The 15782-nt window shown below is 40.7% G+C and overlaps 1 protein-coding gene across 8 annotated transcripts in view; it reads left to right on the forward strand.

Moving 5' to 3' along the window:
- The first annotated feature begins 1706 nt into the window (after window positions 1-1706).
- Window positions 1707-15782, forward strand: part of Pdlim5 (PDZ and LIM domain 5) — a 166298-nt gene continuing 152222 nt past the window's right edge. For 6 of the 8 annotated variants that reach the window (XM_085677620.2, XM_085677621.2, XM_085677622.2 and 3 more), the window contains exons 1-2: window positions 1707-1833; window positions 5244-5383. In XM_085677620.2, coding sequence (XP_085533746.1) covers window positions 5288-5383 — 96 coding nt within the window. In that variant the 5' untranslated portion in view covers window positions 1707-1833; window positions 5244-5287. The remainder of the gene's footprint in view (window positions 1834-5243; window positions 5384-15782) is intronic. The other 2 variants (XM_085677626.2, XM_085677627.2) reach the window with 1 other exon arrangement.

Consider the following 15782-nt stretch of genomic DNA (forward strand, 5'->3'; position numbering starts at 1 on the left):
TGTGTGTGTGTGTGTGGGGGGGGGAGTTTAGGGTCAACTTTGCAATGAGGACTAAAATTCCAGTTACATTTGGGACACTATTTCCTCTCAGCTATTCCTTCACCATCTCAAGATGCTTATTCTCTCCTGATACTGCTTGTCATGCTAATGAGATTTCCTTGATCTAGGCTCAACTTTGCTCAGTCAGCCACAAACAGATGAGGGGGTGAAGAGATGAACTCTTACAAGGTAACACTAACGACTGACTTGTCACAAGTGGAACTGCCCATCACATTATATAATCTGTTGCAACTTCAGTTTTTAAAAATTGTAAATAAGGATAACATTCATCTTATGAAGGCAACTGTAACACTTTCTATTTTGCCTAGTGCATGATATTTGTAAAATGTTAACTTATTTTAACAATTTGTTTTACTTTTGGATGAGATGTGAAACATAATATATATTAAAGCACTCTGAATGGTAAAACACAGTAGTCAAATCTCCCACTGGAAAAACCTTCTTTGCCAATGAGTTTTTTTTATATATATAATGTAATACAATCAACAACTGTCCAACAAAAACATTCGAGTCACACTCATAATAAAATTTCTAGTATATACCTTAAAAGATGAAATTAATTTTAATGTTTTAAATAAACAGATAATATAATTTCGGTATGTAATCACCATACATATTTTTAAATTTAAAAGATTTAAAATCCCAGTACATATGTGTCAAGTTAGTCACTAAGCATCAACAGTATAGTGAAATGGCATCCTACTGAAAGTTATATTTAATGGAAATAATATCCTACCTGTTTGTAAATTTAGATTCATTAGAATAATATAAAACATTTTCAAGGTGATTTAAACTCAAACTCTAGAAATCCCAGTAGCCACATTTCAAATGGTAATAGCCACCTGGGGCCAGTGGCTTCTGCTTCTTTAGCTTTGGTCCCATTCTAGAATTTTGCTTGCACCTCTAAAGGATCATGGACTTCTGTGAGTTTTATTTTTGTTTGATCCACCACTTAGCGAACGCTTGTCTTTTTAACATTTTAAAAGACAATTCAAAGGGTAAGAGAAAACTGCAAGTTTCTTTTGGAGTGTCCACTGAACAATTATTAATGTTTGCTTGTGAGTAAACTCTCTGGGCAAAACCAAACAACTTCACAGAAGTACGTAAATGTGCTGTTGATTTGAACTTAGAAAAAGAAGTCGAGGAGACAGTGGCTGAATCACTTTTGGCCTCTGCTTTCTATGGCTGTCTTCTAGCGCGACGACAGATTTAACTTCTGCCTATTAGGGTTAGTGATTTTCACCTTGCTGACAAGCAAACTTCGGAGTTTGCACTTCTCAGAGTACACAGACGTCTTTCACAAAACCAGGCGGTAGTCGCTGAACTTGCGTCGCCAGAGATTCAGCCAAAGCCCCTTTCTATTTTTAGCCAGACCAACTGCGGGTCAATTCAAGTTTCTGCAGAGTGAAAAGCGCTCAGACACAAAACAGAAAAGCGGAAGCCTAGCTCTCTGCCAGGTACCATTCGAAATTCCCGGAGACTACACCCACCGAAACTCCACACGGGAATTGTTTTGAGGCGGCTGCAGCCAGCCCCAGCAAGTCCCGGCACCCAGCCCGGAGAAGCCGCCGCCTTCTCAACCCTGCTAGGAGCGGCCCCGCCCAGCCCGGCTTCGGGGTGTGGCCAGGCGCGGAGGGGGCGTGACCAGCCTCGGGGCGAGGCGGGGCGAGCGCGGAGGCGGAAGTTCCCCGCCGGCCTGAGACGGCGCACAGGCACCGGGAGCCACTTGTCAGCGCTGCTCGGAGGCGGAGGCTGCGCGCCGCGGGTCCGGAGGTGAGCGGTGGCGGGCGGCGGAGGAGCGCATCGTGGTCCGTTCCGGGGAGAGGAGGCGAAGGAGGTGGCGGGGTGTTGCACGCCGGGGACCACGGGGCGGGAGGAGGAGCGGGCGCGCTTCCCCGGGGAGCCGCGGCTCCTCAGGTGCTCTGGGTGCGCGCGGTGGCGGAGGTGGCCGAGGTCCCCCGGGCAGGGAGGGCGGCGCGGGAGCGGGCGCGCGGCGGGCGGGATGGAGCTCCGCAGCCCGGGCTGTCGGGGACTGGCGCTCGGGAGAGCCGGCCGCGCCAGGGGGCGCCCGCTGAGACCGCGGGCAGGCGGCGCGGGGCAGCACCTCGGCCCCCCGGGACGCTCGGGCGTGCGGAGAAGGTGCGCCCGCACGGGAGAGCGGCGCTGTTTTGTTTGCTGGCTCCCAGGCGGCGGAGAAGCGCTTCTTTCCCCTCCGTTCGATATTTGCCATTGTGTAACCTGCTGGGGGCAAAGTCGGTGCTCCCAGAAATAAAAGCCCATCTGGCAAATTGGTTACGATCGCCGGGGTTTTGAAACCGGTTTATTTTGTTGGGGCTTTTTGCCGGACGGCGCTTCTGCTGCGTTTGACAATGAGTGGAAAAAGGAAGGGCGTCTGGACTGGGCAGAACTTGGAAAGAAAATTCGTGACTGGACTGGGCAGGGCAGGTCTAGGGTGTGATCGCCGGGTCCTATCCCAGGTCCTCCTCCTTGACCCGAGGACGTCTGAACCCGCCTGCCACGGAAACTGCTGGCTGGGGAACCTTATTTGGCCAACAGGGCTAGGCGTGAACCTCAGCTGGGAAACGTCTCGTCCGCTTTCCTCCTGCGCCTGAGTTCTTCAGCCCTCCCACCATTCTATCTCAGCAGGAGAGAAAGAATCTCTAGACAGTCTCCTTTAATTGAAGGGCTTGTCCCTTTTCGCTCACCAAGGAAGCGGACCTAGAAGTGTGGGAAACCACCTCCAGCCTTCCTCACTAGCTCTAGACGTAAGAATAATTTAGATAGCACCCCCCAACCCCAGAACTCCGCAGAAATTTCAAAATTTTTACTTGTTTGAAAGCAGAATAAGCTGTCATTTCCTGCCTGTTCTGTTGGTATTTTAGGGTTTGGGCACTAATAACCACATGGGGGAGACTTGGAAAAGACCAATAAAAATATTGCCATTGCTTAAGGATCAGAGTATTTAAAGACAAATGAATTCCAAGTGAAGCCTGCAGAAGGGGAAGTTAGAGAAAAAGACAACCGGTTTTATCGTGTGGCTGACCTGGCCAGTGCTAGAAATTTTAATAACAAGTGGGAGAAATCGGGAAGGGAGCCCCTAAGAAAAGGGAAGGTACATGGATGCGAGTTGATACATACATACAATACATTCTCTCCTAGGGAAGCGTGGAACTGGAGGAAGTTCAACATAACTTTCACGTTCTTCCTTTGACATAGTTAAAGATTACAAAAAGACAGTGGCCTGTGAAGTATCGGTTGGCTTCCAGATTTATTTGTACTGCATGTCATTATCAAGACTGCCTCTGCTGGTCTTTCTCCGCTGGTCCTGCGGAGATCTTTTTCAAAGGGGAAGGCGAGCTTGTGTGGCATGTTAATAATTCCCTCCCATTCGTTTTTCACCTGCAGTTTAGCGGTTTGATTTCTGACGTCCTTTGGGTATGGTCGTTGCTTACTGTCCTTTTTGAATCTTTTACCTGAGCCCAGGGAAGAATGTGAAGGTTCTGCTGAGCTTCCTCCAGCTCCGTGCTTCCCTCGGAGAGTGTGTGTACTAAAGTACGGGCACTCTGTAGTAGTTCAGTACTACCTTTCCATCTGAAAAGCTTCACCGTGCACATTGCCCTTGACGTCACTTTTCTTTAGAAACTAGATTTCCTTTAAAGTGTTGTACCTTTTTTACCCATTTGAGAGGAAGGAATTTGTTTGCCTTCTCCTCAGAGGGACATCTGCTGCTGGACTTGATACCATGGCTAGACCTCTGAGTGGATTTAAAACATAGTATATGAAGGTGGTTGATTTAACAGGACAGATTTTCTATGGAAGTCAGAAATATATTTTTGTTTGCTTGTTTGTTTTTGCACTGGGAATTGGTCCTAAGCTCTCACAGACGCTTGACAAACTCTACCTTTGAGCTATATTTCCATTCCTTAAAGCCTTGTTTTGACAAGTGTTTTTAAAGTTATGAAATCCTACCTACCATACTTTCTAAATGGAAGAACTGTATATCTTTGATATTCTTTTTAAGGAGGAAACTACCTTCATTCTTCCCAATGCCTTCTGATTACTAATAGGACACTCTTAAGTAAATTTTGAAAGATCTACCCTGGAGTCATTATGAGTCTCACTACAGCAAGACAGGGGAAAAAGGACAGTATCATGGTAATTTTCAAAGACTCCAATTTAGTTTCATTAAGGTTAACCTTGTATTTCAGTTATGGTTAGTATTGCCTCATTTATTGGCTCAGGACACTTACTCTCTGCTGGATGATATATGAGTATAAAAGAAAACAAAGATTTAGACTAAAATACCACTTGTTCTAGAATATAGCCTAGGATTGCTTTTATAAAAAGACAATAAGGTCTTAGGTTCAATTCTCACCCCAGAAACAAATCAACGAAGAACAACACAAAACCCCCAGTTTAAGACACACATCATTCTTCCTTAGAAAATCTGAACCGTTAACATCAACCGCCTTATCTTTCCTGCCTTAATATACTTTTCTACTGTTAAAACCCACTGAAACTTTTGTCCCAGCACACCAAATTCAGAAGCACAAGTAGGTATCTGAACCCACTGAGAGTAAAGCAACACATGAAATTCCCTTGACTATGGGAAATGCCATATTCCTGTAGAAGAGGCTATGAGTTGCCGTCCTTAATTAGGATAGTTTGGGCTCATCTCATGTTTAACTAGTTAATTATTTAGAAGACACAAACAGAGCCAGCAGACCTGCCGTTCTCTGATGTGGTCACGTAACTGCAGTACGTGAGATCCAAAGTGTTCCTGCTGATGACAGTAAAAAAGGATGCGCAGGAGGACAGTCACACTAAGCTACAGTCAAAGTAAAATCTGATTCTGCTCTGGGTCTATAATTCCGCCATCAAGATATTGAAGTTCGTATGTGAGAATCCACAAAGTTTGGTTTTTGCGATTTGTAAATCTGGACAGATGTCTAAGAGTACTTTCTGACAGGGAGTTGGCATGAGCATTGGATAAATGTTGATTAGCTCATGGATTCCTTTTCCTCAGCTGAGATTAATCAAGAGTTTGCTAGCTATAATCTGTATGTCCTTTCATCCCAACCCAAAATACTGAATAGTTTTGTTGGCTTGACAGACAGTGCGTTGATATCTGTAATTCAGTTTCCAATGAACATTTTTATTAACCATCTAATTTTCTTTTGTAGTTTCTTGCATTTTTTTTTGGAACTGCACATCGAACCTTGGAACCATGAGCAACTACAGTGTGTCGTTGGTCGGCCCAGCCCCTTGGGGCTTCCGTCTCCAAGGGGGCAAGGATTTCAACATGCCCCTGACAATCTCTAGTGTAAGCACCCTTTTCAGATGTTACTCCATTGATCCACTGTTTGGTCCTGGGACCCTCAGGACTGTTCTGCTCAAGTCTCTGATGACCTGTACTACACTTTCTACACTTGTGGGATCTTTGTTTCCTCCCACCAAGTTTGGCTATCTAATAAAGATGACGAGGGAAGGTACTTAACAAGGACAAGTTTATTTCTCTTCAGCTTGTTTTCGCTTCCTCCGGTATTAACAAAACCAAATAGAAAACCTCTAACCCAGGAGCCAGTGCTAAGGTTTTGAATTGCTCCTAGTTTGGGAAATTCTCTGGGCTTTAGTTTCTTCAAAAATACTTGTGTGGCATTGTACTATCAAGTTTCAGTGGCTCCTCTCAGTTCCCAATACTGTCATGACTGGATTTGGTATTGTTTCTTCACCCCATATTCTGGTGGAGGTAATAGTCATGAGTAAGATGGAAAAAAGCTACTTAGATCTGTGGAGAGAAGGAAGGGTGTGGATCTCCAGCTAGATTGTCAGCCTATGACTGTTTGGGATTCGACTTTTTACCTCATTGGGATTTAGCTGAATGCAGTGTGTGTGTGTGTGTGTGTGTGTGTGTGTGTGTGTGTGTGTGTGTGTGGAGAGAGAGAGAGAGAGAGAGAAGAAGAAGAAGAAGAAGAAGAAGAAGAAGAAGAAGAAGAAGAAGAAGAGAGAGAGAGAAGGAGAGAGAGGGAGAAGGAAAAGGAATGAATGAGTCAGGGGAGAAAATGGTTGAGACTCACTGTAGCTCTGGATGGCCTGGAGCTTGCTGTGTAGACCAGGCTCACCTTGAACTCATAGAGAGACACTGAACTCTAACTCCTGAGTGCTGAGAGTAGAGGTGTCTGAGCTTGGAATGTCTTGATGATTCTGAGAAAGGAATAATTAAGATTTCTATTTATTGAGACTGTGTCAAGCACAGTTTCACTCACCAAAAGAGAATTATTACTATTATTTTTTTGCATAACTTCTTGTGTGTGTGTGTGTGTGTGTGTGTGTGTTTGTACGTATGTGAGTATGTTGGTGTGCATGCTCATGGACAAGCCAGACAGGAAGTTGGGTATCTGCCTCCATCACTGTCTGCCTTTCTGCTGTGAGACAGGGACTCCCTGAACCGAAAGTTCACCATTAGGCTGGTTGGTCAGTGAGCTTTCTTAGGATTGGCCTGTCTGCCCATTGACACAGCCTTTTAAATCTGGGTGTCGGAGGCCTGTGCAGCAAGCGTCTTTACCCACCGAGCCATCTTCCCAGCCTTCTGCTTGTATAACTTTCTAGAGATTTGTTGCATATTCTTCTGAATATGAACTTTATTTGTTAAAATATTAGTATATTATATATAGTTCCCATACCTTGCTTTTCTAAGTTTCCTTAGAGTCACCATTCTCTCCATCTTCTTTTTACCCTATGTTCCTCCTTCCTTCCTTCCCTTCATTCCTTCCTTCCTTCCGTCCTTCCTTCCTTCCTTCCTTCTTTCCACCTCCTTCCTTCCCGCCCTCGCTCCCTCTCTCCTTTCCTTCCCTTTGCTATTTTCTTCTTTTCCTTCTATTTAAGAAAAGTTAATGCCCCCTGCTTATTTACAAATAGCTTATTTTTAACTGTTGCAAATATTTTTCTAGATTTTAGTTAATTGTATTTTTCAGGAAAGTGTATTTGAATGATATGTAAGTTCTAAGACTTTGTGTTTAATTTTAAATGTGCAGTTTCCATGTGAAAGTGTTGTTAGGATTTAATTTAGTCGTGTGAGGTCGTGCTTTGGTACTGAAGATCTGTGATGAGGATGAAATACCATGGTTTTATCTAAACTTTTTTAATATTAACTTTTCGCTTCCTATTTTAATTTACTAAAGAAAACTGTTGTTTAAAAGCTTCTTACAGCACTTATTGTTTACTTGTGTGAGTGTGCGTGTGCATGCATGTGAGTACTTGTGCTCGTTTGTGTGCACGAGCATGCTATGGTACGGGGTACACAGTGAGAGGACAACTTGTACGAGTCTCCTGTCTCCTTCCTCCTGTGACTTCCTGGGGCTGAGCTCAGGGGCCTTCTACCTGCTAAGCCACCTCCCCTCCCTTAGTTTAAAGTATTTCAAGCTTTGATGAGAAAAGGTCCAGAAATGAATTGGTACCCAACCGAAGCAAACTCAACCATTGCCTTGTTGTTTGGTAATAGAGATGTAAAGCATACATATCTGTTGTGTGGTGCCAACATCACAGACTTTCATGTGCTTCAGTTCCCTGGCAGGCAGTGAGGTGCTAGCTCCGTGTTGTGATGCTGATACGGGGAACACTGCATACATACATACATCCATGCCTTTCCCTGGCACAGAAATGCTTTCCCTGTGTAGACAGAGTGCTAATGAAAGGATTTTGAACACACTGATGAAAAGCGACCACGCTAACAAAGCTGCCGAGTTATTTCTGTTCTCTTACAAAAGTGTCTGCCATCTCCTGTGACCTTTTTGGGCCTGTGCAGTGGGGCGTGCAATTCATTCTGGACTGGACAGGATTGGGAGGGGAGGGGAGGAGAGAAGGGAATGTTGGCTCAACTTGGCTGCAAGGCTCTTGGCCTTTTAGTGTAGTTATTTTTAACCCCTTGTATGGTTTATTTTAAACATGCCCAGTAACAATATCTAGTGAAAAATTTGTGCCTAATAACATTTATATTGTGTTAAGATTATTAATGCTACAAATGCCTTACTTATTTTAATTACCCCTCTGATTACACTTATTCTGCTTTTTTTATGTAGACTTGCAGAAATATTTTTTTGTCATCACCATGTTCTTAATTAATAGTATTAATTAAGTATTAAAGAAGCAGTTAAAACCTGACAGTGTGCCTTAAGATATGTAATTTAGTGATTCTTTTATGTAATGATGCATATGAAAATTTTAGCAAAGTTTGATACATTAAAATCTCTCAGTTGATGTCTTTTATAATAATGTGTAATAAAAATGGAAGTTATTTAGGAGCGTGAAACAAATCCCTCAGTTTTAGGGAATATGGCAGTTATTATTATATTGTTAATATTTTTACTTAAGGTATATTATAATTGAAAATGGAAAAAAAAAAGAAACCCAGAAGCTTGTACATCTTTATTTTTAGAATTCAGAAGCACACAGTTTTTCTTGGGATGGAATGTGTTGAACTAAAGGGCCATTTCCATTTCTTAGAACATTGAAACTTTGGGGTATTAAGTTGACTTTGAGGTAAGTAAGCCGCTGTCAAGGACTCGAACATTCTTTTTCCCCGAAATTTTGTTATATTAGTGTTTAGTGTATTAATATGCTGAACTGACCTGGTTCATAAAGAATGCAAAGTAAACTTCACATTTCTCTGTTCATCATCTGTATTGTGCAGCATTTTGTTGGTAGGTTTCTAAGGTAGGCTGGGCAGTGCCCGCTGACTTTTCTAAAGGATGCTCAGATTGTGAGAACAGCATGTTCATGCCTCTGTCTTCACTTTTCTCTTTAAACTGGAGGGTTGCTGCTGGAGTTTGCAGGCCGCTTTTCATGACCCTGTATTTATGGGAATAGCCCTGAAGCCATGGAATGTGGGGATGGATGGGTTTCTCTGGAGCACTGTGGGTTTGTTGGTCTTTGCCAGTATATTTTATAAGAAGAAATAGGAGACTAGTTGCTCAATTCAAGGCTATATTTTGGCAAGCTGTTTTTTTTTTCTTCTTGGTGGAGTTATAAGGACTTTTTAGATATAAGTGTTTTTTTTCAATTCAAGATCTCAAAGTTGCAGTACCTGCTGTGTCGTTATCTGCTGTGTGACCCCAGAGCGTCTTCATTACTAGAACTTGGATTTCTCCGCTGATCACCCAGTTCTCCACTAGACATGCTTTAGAAGTTGCTTTAGGAGTTTAGAATGTGGTTAGATTTTTAAAAAATATTCCATTGACATTGATTCCCAAGGGTTAGAGGAGAATAAATTGTTGTAAGTTCAGACACAGTTTCATTTCGAGTTAAAAAGTTTAATAAATAGACATTTTCTCATATATGGAACTCAGTTTGGGGAGATATCACAGAATACAGAAAGACAGTTGTGAAATAGTTAGCTGGGAATTCATATACTTGGAAGTTATGGACATTCCTCCTAGAAGCCACTGAAAAAGATATGAAGTTCTGGGGAGTATAGAATTAATATGGTAAAGAACTAAGCACCAGCCTGCAGTACCGGATAGTGTGTTACACCTATCTCATGACAGGATTTCATGAAATGACAAACATGTTGGCCAGTGCTTTTCAGGTTTAGTGGGTGTAAATCTTTTGTATTTAGAGGGATTTGCTTCTTCAAAAAGGCATTAATTGAAGTGGTCCTCAAGGGAAGGAATTTGAATACCTCCAGTTTTTCTGCCATTTTTCAGTACAGTGTTATGGTTTGACTCCCAGCTAAGCTGTGAACGCAGGAAACGCTTCTCCAGACAGGCCAGCTGCAGTTGCTCTCCTGGATAACAGGCTGAAACACCCTGCAGGCCCCTTAAGCTGAAAGGAAGACAACTATCTTACTTTGAATAAATGGGTCCATTGTTAGTTTGAAGCTGTTGACTCACGGTGTCCAGTTACAATGTTAATTTAGTTTATGTAAGTACATAATGTATATTTCATATGTATATTCACTCTCTGCTTTTAAAATATTAATTGCTTTTTGGGGGGTGGGGGAGGAGGAGGGACTCAGAATCCTGACTTGTCTGATGTGGTTTTCTCTTTTGTGGTCACAAATGTCAGCCACCTTTAGATAATTCTGAAAATGGGTTTTTATTGTAAAGCAATAAAAATCAATATATTTTATTAAAAATGAGTAATTTTAAAGAACTTTAAGCTTATTTGCTTTTTACCAAACACTGATTTTGTAGGGAAGTTATTTTTAAGAAGAGAATTTTATGGGTAAGAAGGACTCTTTTATCTCCTGGAAGAAACAATACTGTAGGGCTATAACCTTAAGTAGAGAAGAGAAGGATTTCATTACTTAAGAGTTAGTATTGCACACGTAAATGGAGAGGGCTGACTGAAGCCTGTGGTTTATTTGGTTAGTTCTGAGTCCTTTTTTGGTGGTTGTGGGCCCGGTGCATGTGAGCATGCGGTCAGCTTGCTGCCTTTGTTTCTAACATCCTACGTGTGGTCCTTCTTGCCTGCGTTCCCATTTCCTCGGGTTGAGTCATAGCCTTTCTCCCAGTTCTGACTGAATGGAGGAGAAATCTTGATAAGATTCATTAACCTAGATTCTAATACTGTTTTTGACAAAAAAGAGCTTGTTTCTTTGGCTTCTTCCAGGGGATTATTTATTGTGCTTCTGTTTTGGCAAGTGAGACTCTAGGCCCTTATTTCAGTTCCTGAGGTGGAACAGAGATTGAGTATGCGGTGGAAGAACTTGACAAAGTGATACTCTGTCATGTGAAATAGCAATGTTTGGATGTGTGCAGAAGTAAATGACAAGTAGGGGAAATGAAAGGGAAACATTGATTGAGTAACTAAAGGGCAGTCACTCCACTGATCCTCAGCTGCTTCAGATGCAGAGCACCGCCCAGCCACACTGAGAAGGCAGTTTGATTTCTACTAACGAAGAGAGAAAATCAGAGTGTTTCTTTTGGTAATAAATGAAATGGACAAAGCAGTACATGCTGCTTAAGTGGACTTTCTTTTTTTATTCCCCTTAACGATGCATTTATTTTTACTTTATGTGTATGAGTGTTTTGTGAGCATATATGCAAGTGGACGACTGCAGGTGTGTCTGGAGCCCACAGAAGCCAGAAGAAAGTACTGGGTTCCCCCGGAACTGGACTTAGGGTCTGTTGTAAGTCATCATGTGGGTTCTAGGAGTCAAACCTAGGTTCTCTGCAAGAACAGCAAGTGTTCTTAACTGCTGAGCCATCTGTCCAGTCAAGTTTTAGTATTCACGTTGCCCATCCTTCTTCACCTTTCGTGTTGAGTAAGAGGAGTAATCTACACTTTCAACAGATACTCTAGTTTCCTTTATAGCCCATAGATACGTTGCTGTCCATTTATCTATCTGTCAGCTACTGGGACAGAGTTCACCCTGTTTGTTGGCATTCAGGCATTCAGTACTCAGTGAGGGCAGTACATGGCCCAGGGAGGCTTAAATAAATTCAGGGTCATAAAATGAATATTGATCATTAACTGGAAAGAATAAAAAAGAAAAAAAGTGGAAGGAGAAAGAAAGTTGAAAGCCTATAAACTTAATCAAATTTGGTATTTAAGAAATCTTGCTTAATGCTTTACCCCTTTCTGCTATGAATGTTTAAAAACATTGATATAGTTTAGAATTAAAAGATGTGAATACTTTTGCCCTGTTACTCATTTCTTTCTGAAACATTTAGTTTTAGTGATTTCTTGTATTTACTTCTGGAGATAATCTGTACAGCATGTAACTGAGCACATATCCTCATAACACAGAACTAATATTATAATAAAGGAAAGTTTGGCAGTCTGTTTTTTCTTTTAAAATCAGTTAGCATGGGGCTGGAGAGATGGCTCAGAGGTTAAGAGCATTGCCTGTTCTTCCAGAGGTCCTGAGTTCAATTCCCAGCAACCACATGGTGGCTCAAACCATCTGTAAAGAGGTCTGGTGCCCTCTTCTAGCCTGCAGGCATACACACAGGCAGAATATTGTACACATAATAAATAAATAAATATTTTTAAAAAAATCAGTTAGCATATCTTTCTTTACAAAAAAATCTGTGTTTGGATATGTCATAATTTGTGTTAGAAAGTTTATATCAGTGAACTGTTAGGTTTGTCCTAAGTCTTTTGTATTTACTGATGCAGGTATAATTTTTGCATGCAAATGTGCACACATACAAATTTGTTATATGCACACCAGCATATTTGTTAGAAGAATTCCTAGAAATGGAACAGCAAGTTAAATGCATGAATACGTTTGTAATTTTGGTTGGTATTGCAAAATGTCTCTGTAGAAACTCCTACCTGTGATGTGAGCCTGGCTGTTTCCCATCCCTGTGCTGCTGTGAGTCTCAGCAGACTTTGATCTTTGTCAATCAGATGGGCCAAGTTCCAGCTGTTTTCCTTTTTCAGGTTTAATTACAAGTGATACACTACGGTTTCTCCATCTTAAAATGGTTCATTATTTTCTACTTGCAATCAGATGAAAGAAAACTGTTCTGTCTTTGAAAATGAAATTGCTGATTTCTTAGGGATTTAAAATTTTCTTCATCTAGAAGCTTTATTAATAGTTAATTCTTTCATTTGCTTTTTTTTAAAAAAAGCAGATTTTGTCTCTGGTACCATATTTCTCCCAATACATGACAAAAGATGATTTTGTGTGTGTGTGTGTGTGCGCGCGCGTGCGCTTGTGAAGGCCAGAGGTCAACAACTGATGTATTCTTCCTCAGCCAGTTAACATCTTATTTTTTGAGACTAGATCTTTCACTAAAAGTGGAGTGCATGGATTTGGCTAGGCTGGTTGTCAGGAAGCCCAAGGGATCCTCTTGTCTGTGCTGCTCCTGGATTACAGGCATATGCTGTTTTACCTGTTTTTTGTTTCTGTCTTTTTAAATGTGAGTGCTAACCTTAGGTCCTCTTGCTGCCTTTGCAAGCACACTACTGACAGCTGTTTCTGCACTTTCTACCCCTGCCCCTTTATGGAATAATTTTCGACACAGCTCTGTTATAGCTGTTTGAACAGTTATGCAACCCATATTTAAGAGTTTCAAAGTTGTTACTTTGGAGTTGCTCTGCTGCCTGGTGCACTGCATGGTTTTGAATCCCACTCTTCTGCAGCTCTCTTTAATGATTTGACAAGGCGCTGGCCATTATAAGGTGCTTGCTCAGATTGTGGGATGTGATAAATTCACCCTTTATTGTACTGCTGTAAATACTTAAATATGAAGAGTTTTGAATTGAAGAACCCCTCATTTCTGTGAACTGTTGCATGCTCTTTAAAATGTCTGACAAAGCACCCTTACTTGGGACTCCTTCCTTTTCTGTATTAAATTATGGTGGTGGAAATACGCTGACATTTATGAGCCCTTGTTTTTGTCTACACCCTATTGCAGGTGTTTTGTTCATTTGTAACAGTATATTAATTCCTATTAACAATTCCAGTGGAAAGTATCTTCATTTTAAACCTCTTAATTTATAGGTGAAGAAACATGGAAGTTAAGTAATATATTCTAAGTTATATACTAATAACCAAATAAGTATTATATCATAAGCTACATACTAGTAAGTAGATAGGCCCAGGACTTGAAACCAGCTGAACTGTAGTAATAATTCTTTTAATCATTATACCCTGTCACCAGGGACAGCTGAGTATGTGTGTACATGTCATGAAGAACAGATACTGTACTACTGGTCGTGTTAGCACACACCTCTAATCCTGCCCAGTGTAGAAAATAGGTAGAGTTTATTGCAGAATAAATTGTTGAAGCACTCTCGACAGCTGTGAGCAAACATTGGCCAGAGATCATTGTACCCATCTATATTCTAGGAAAGTTTTCTATTGTATCTAAAATCTCTAGAACAGATAGCTTTTCCCAAGGGGGATTTTCCTAACCTACTGACTGACAGGTCCATTTGGGGACTTATGGGGAGGACTGGTATGCCCTTGTTCTTTACCAGATAGCTTCTGGCTAGATGGTAATCCTGTGATGTTCTGTGCAGTTCAGAATAATTTTATATGGATTTGACTCAGCAGTTCTAATTCTGCCCTTTAGTGCTATGCACAAAAGATACTCATGGCCCCATATTCCAGCATTTCACATAGTTCAATGAGTTATGTTTCTTGAGAGGGCAAATAGCTTAGCATGCCCAAGGAATAGAAAGGGATTTTCTTTTCAGTGTTGTGGGATTGAAGTAAACTAGAGGAAAGCAGAGGTAGAAGAGGGGATTGCACAGTGTGTCTAAAGCAGAATGAGCGATAAAGAGGTTCATATGGTGATGAGGATGGTATTAGGAGTGGCGATAGGCAGTCCACAGATTGGAGACTGATTCTGAGTTCTTTGAATTGGAGCTGAACTGGAGAGTAGGTTGTGAATTGTAGTCTCAAGTTTCTACAGGCTAGTGTGATTTGTAAGTTGCGTTTAATAGAAATTCCACGGGAAGAATTCAGAATTTTTTTTGAGCCATGAAGACTCTTTATCCTTTCAAGGTGACTGTTTTTGAAGTAAAAATATATTTTAATATGTATTTGTTTTGAGATGTCATTTATAGTTGTAACACATTCATGAATTTTTTATTGTTACTTGCACACTAATTGCATGTTTTCTGTTGCTTTAACATTTTGCGGTAAGAAGCAACTTGTTCCCCCAGATGGCTTCTGTTTTTACTTCCTTGTGATGTTACAACCTTTTCTACTCTAATAAAGAAGAAATGCTACATGCACATTTAGGAGTTGTTTACAAGTTTCTTTGGCTGCACAGTTAAGTGCATGCCTCTAGACACAGTGGAAAGTAGTTTGTTTATCCTACATCATATCTTTTGAATTGAAAAAGGTTTTCAAATATGTCTATTATTATTATTAGTACTATTTTTTTTTTCTTGAGGCAGGATCTCATGTTGCCCAGGTTGACCTTCAATGTGCTATGTAGAGGAGAGTGAGCTTGAATTTTCAGGACCATCATTCCTCCTCCCAAATGCTGGTTATTACAGTTGTATTTCACCACACTGTCTCTAAAACCTGTCTGTTTTTAGATAGAGTGTTTTTAATCTGTTGATTGATCAGAATAATGTAAAGAGTTGTTGGCAGGCACTGGTGGCACATATCTTTAATCCCAACACTCAAGCAGGCAGAGGCAGGCAGATCTCTGTGAGTTCTAGGCCTACAGAGAGAGTTCCAGTAAAGTCAGAGCTGTTACACAGAGAGACCCCATCAAAAAACCAAATGCCAAACAAAAAACTATAATACCTATGTTATAGAATAGTAAATAGTATAACTTCTCATTTTATATTCATGTTAGCTTTTATAAGTTCAAAGAAATATTAAACTTATGAGTTTTGAGATTTTTAAAATCTTTTGTATTTTTAAAATATTTAAAATATTAAGTATTTTAATAATGTTTAGAAAAGCCACCTGATAATTATCAACATTAAGCAGTGAGATCAATATGCCATGTATAGAATATTACTCTTCTTAATTATTTTACCCTATAATTTAAAACAACTTAATTACTATCCTCAACAAAAATCTAAGATAACAGATTATATAATAATGACTAGTCAAATATTTGTAAGCATTTTGTTATCAGCTAATTGTATTAGGGTTCTCTGGAGAAGCAAAGCAAACATACACAATCTCTTTGTATGTATGTATGTATGTGTGCATAAAGTGACTTATGTTACTGGTTTATGTGATTGAAGGCTGGGAACTGGTACTGGTTGCCTGCAGACTGGAGAGCTAGAGTATCCAGTAG

This window comes from Myodes glareolus, chromosome 17 (genome assembly GCF_982192425.1).
Source record: "Myodes glareolus chromosome 17, mMyoGla1.1, whole genome shotgun sequence".
Lineage (NCBI taxonomy): Eukaryota > Metazoa > Chordata > Mammalia > Rodentia > Cricetidae > Myodes > Myodes glareolus.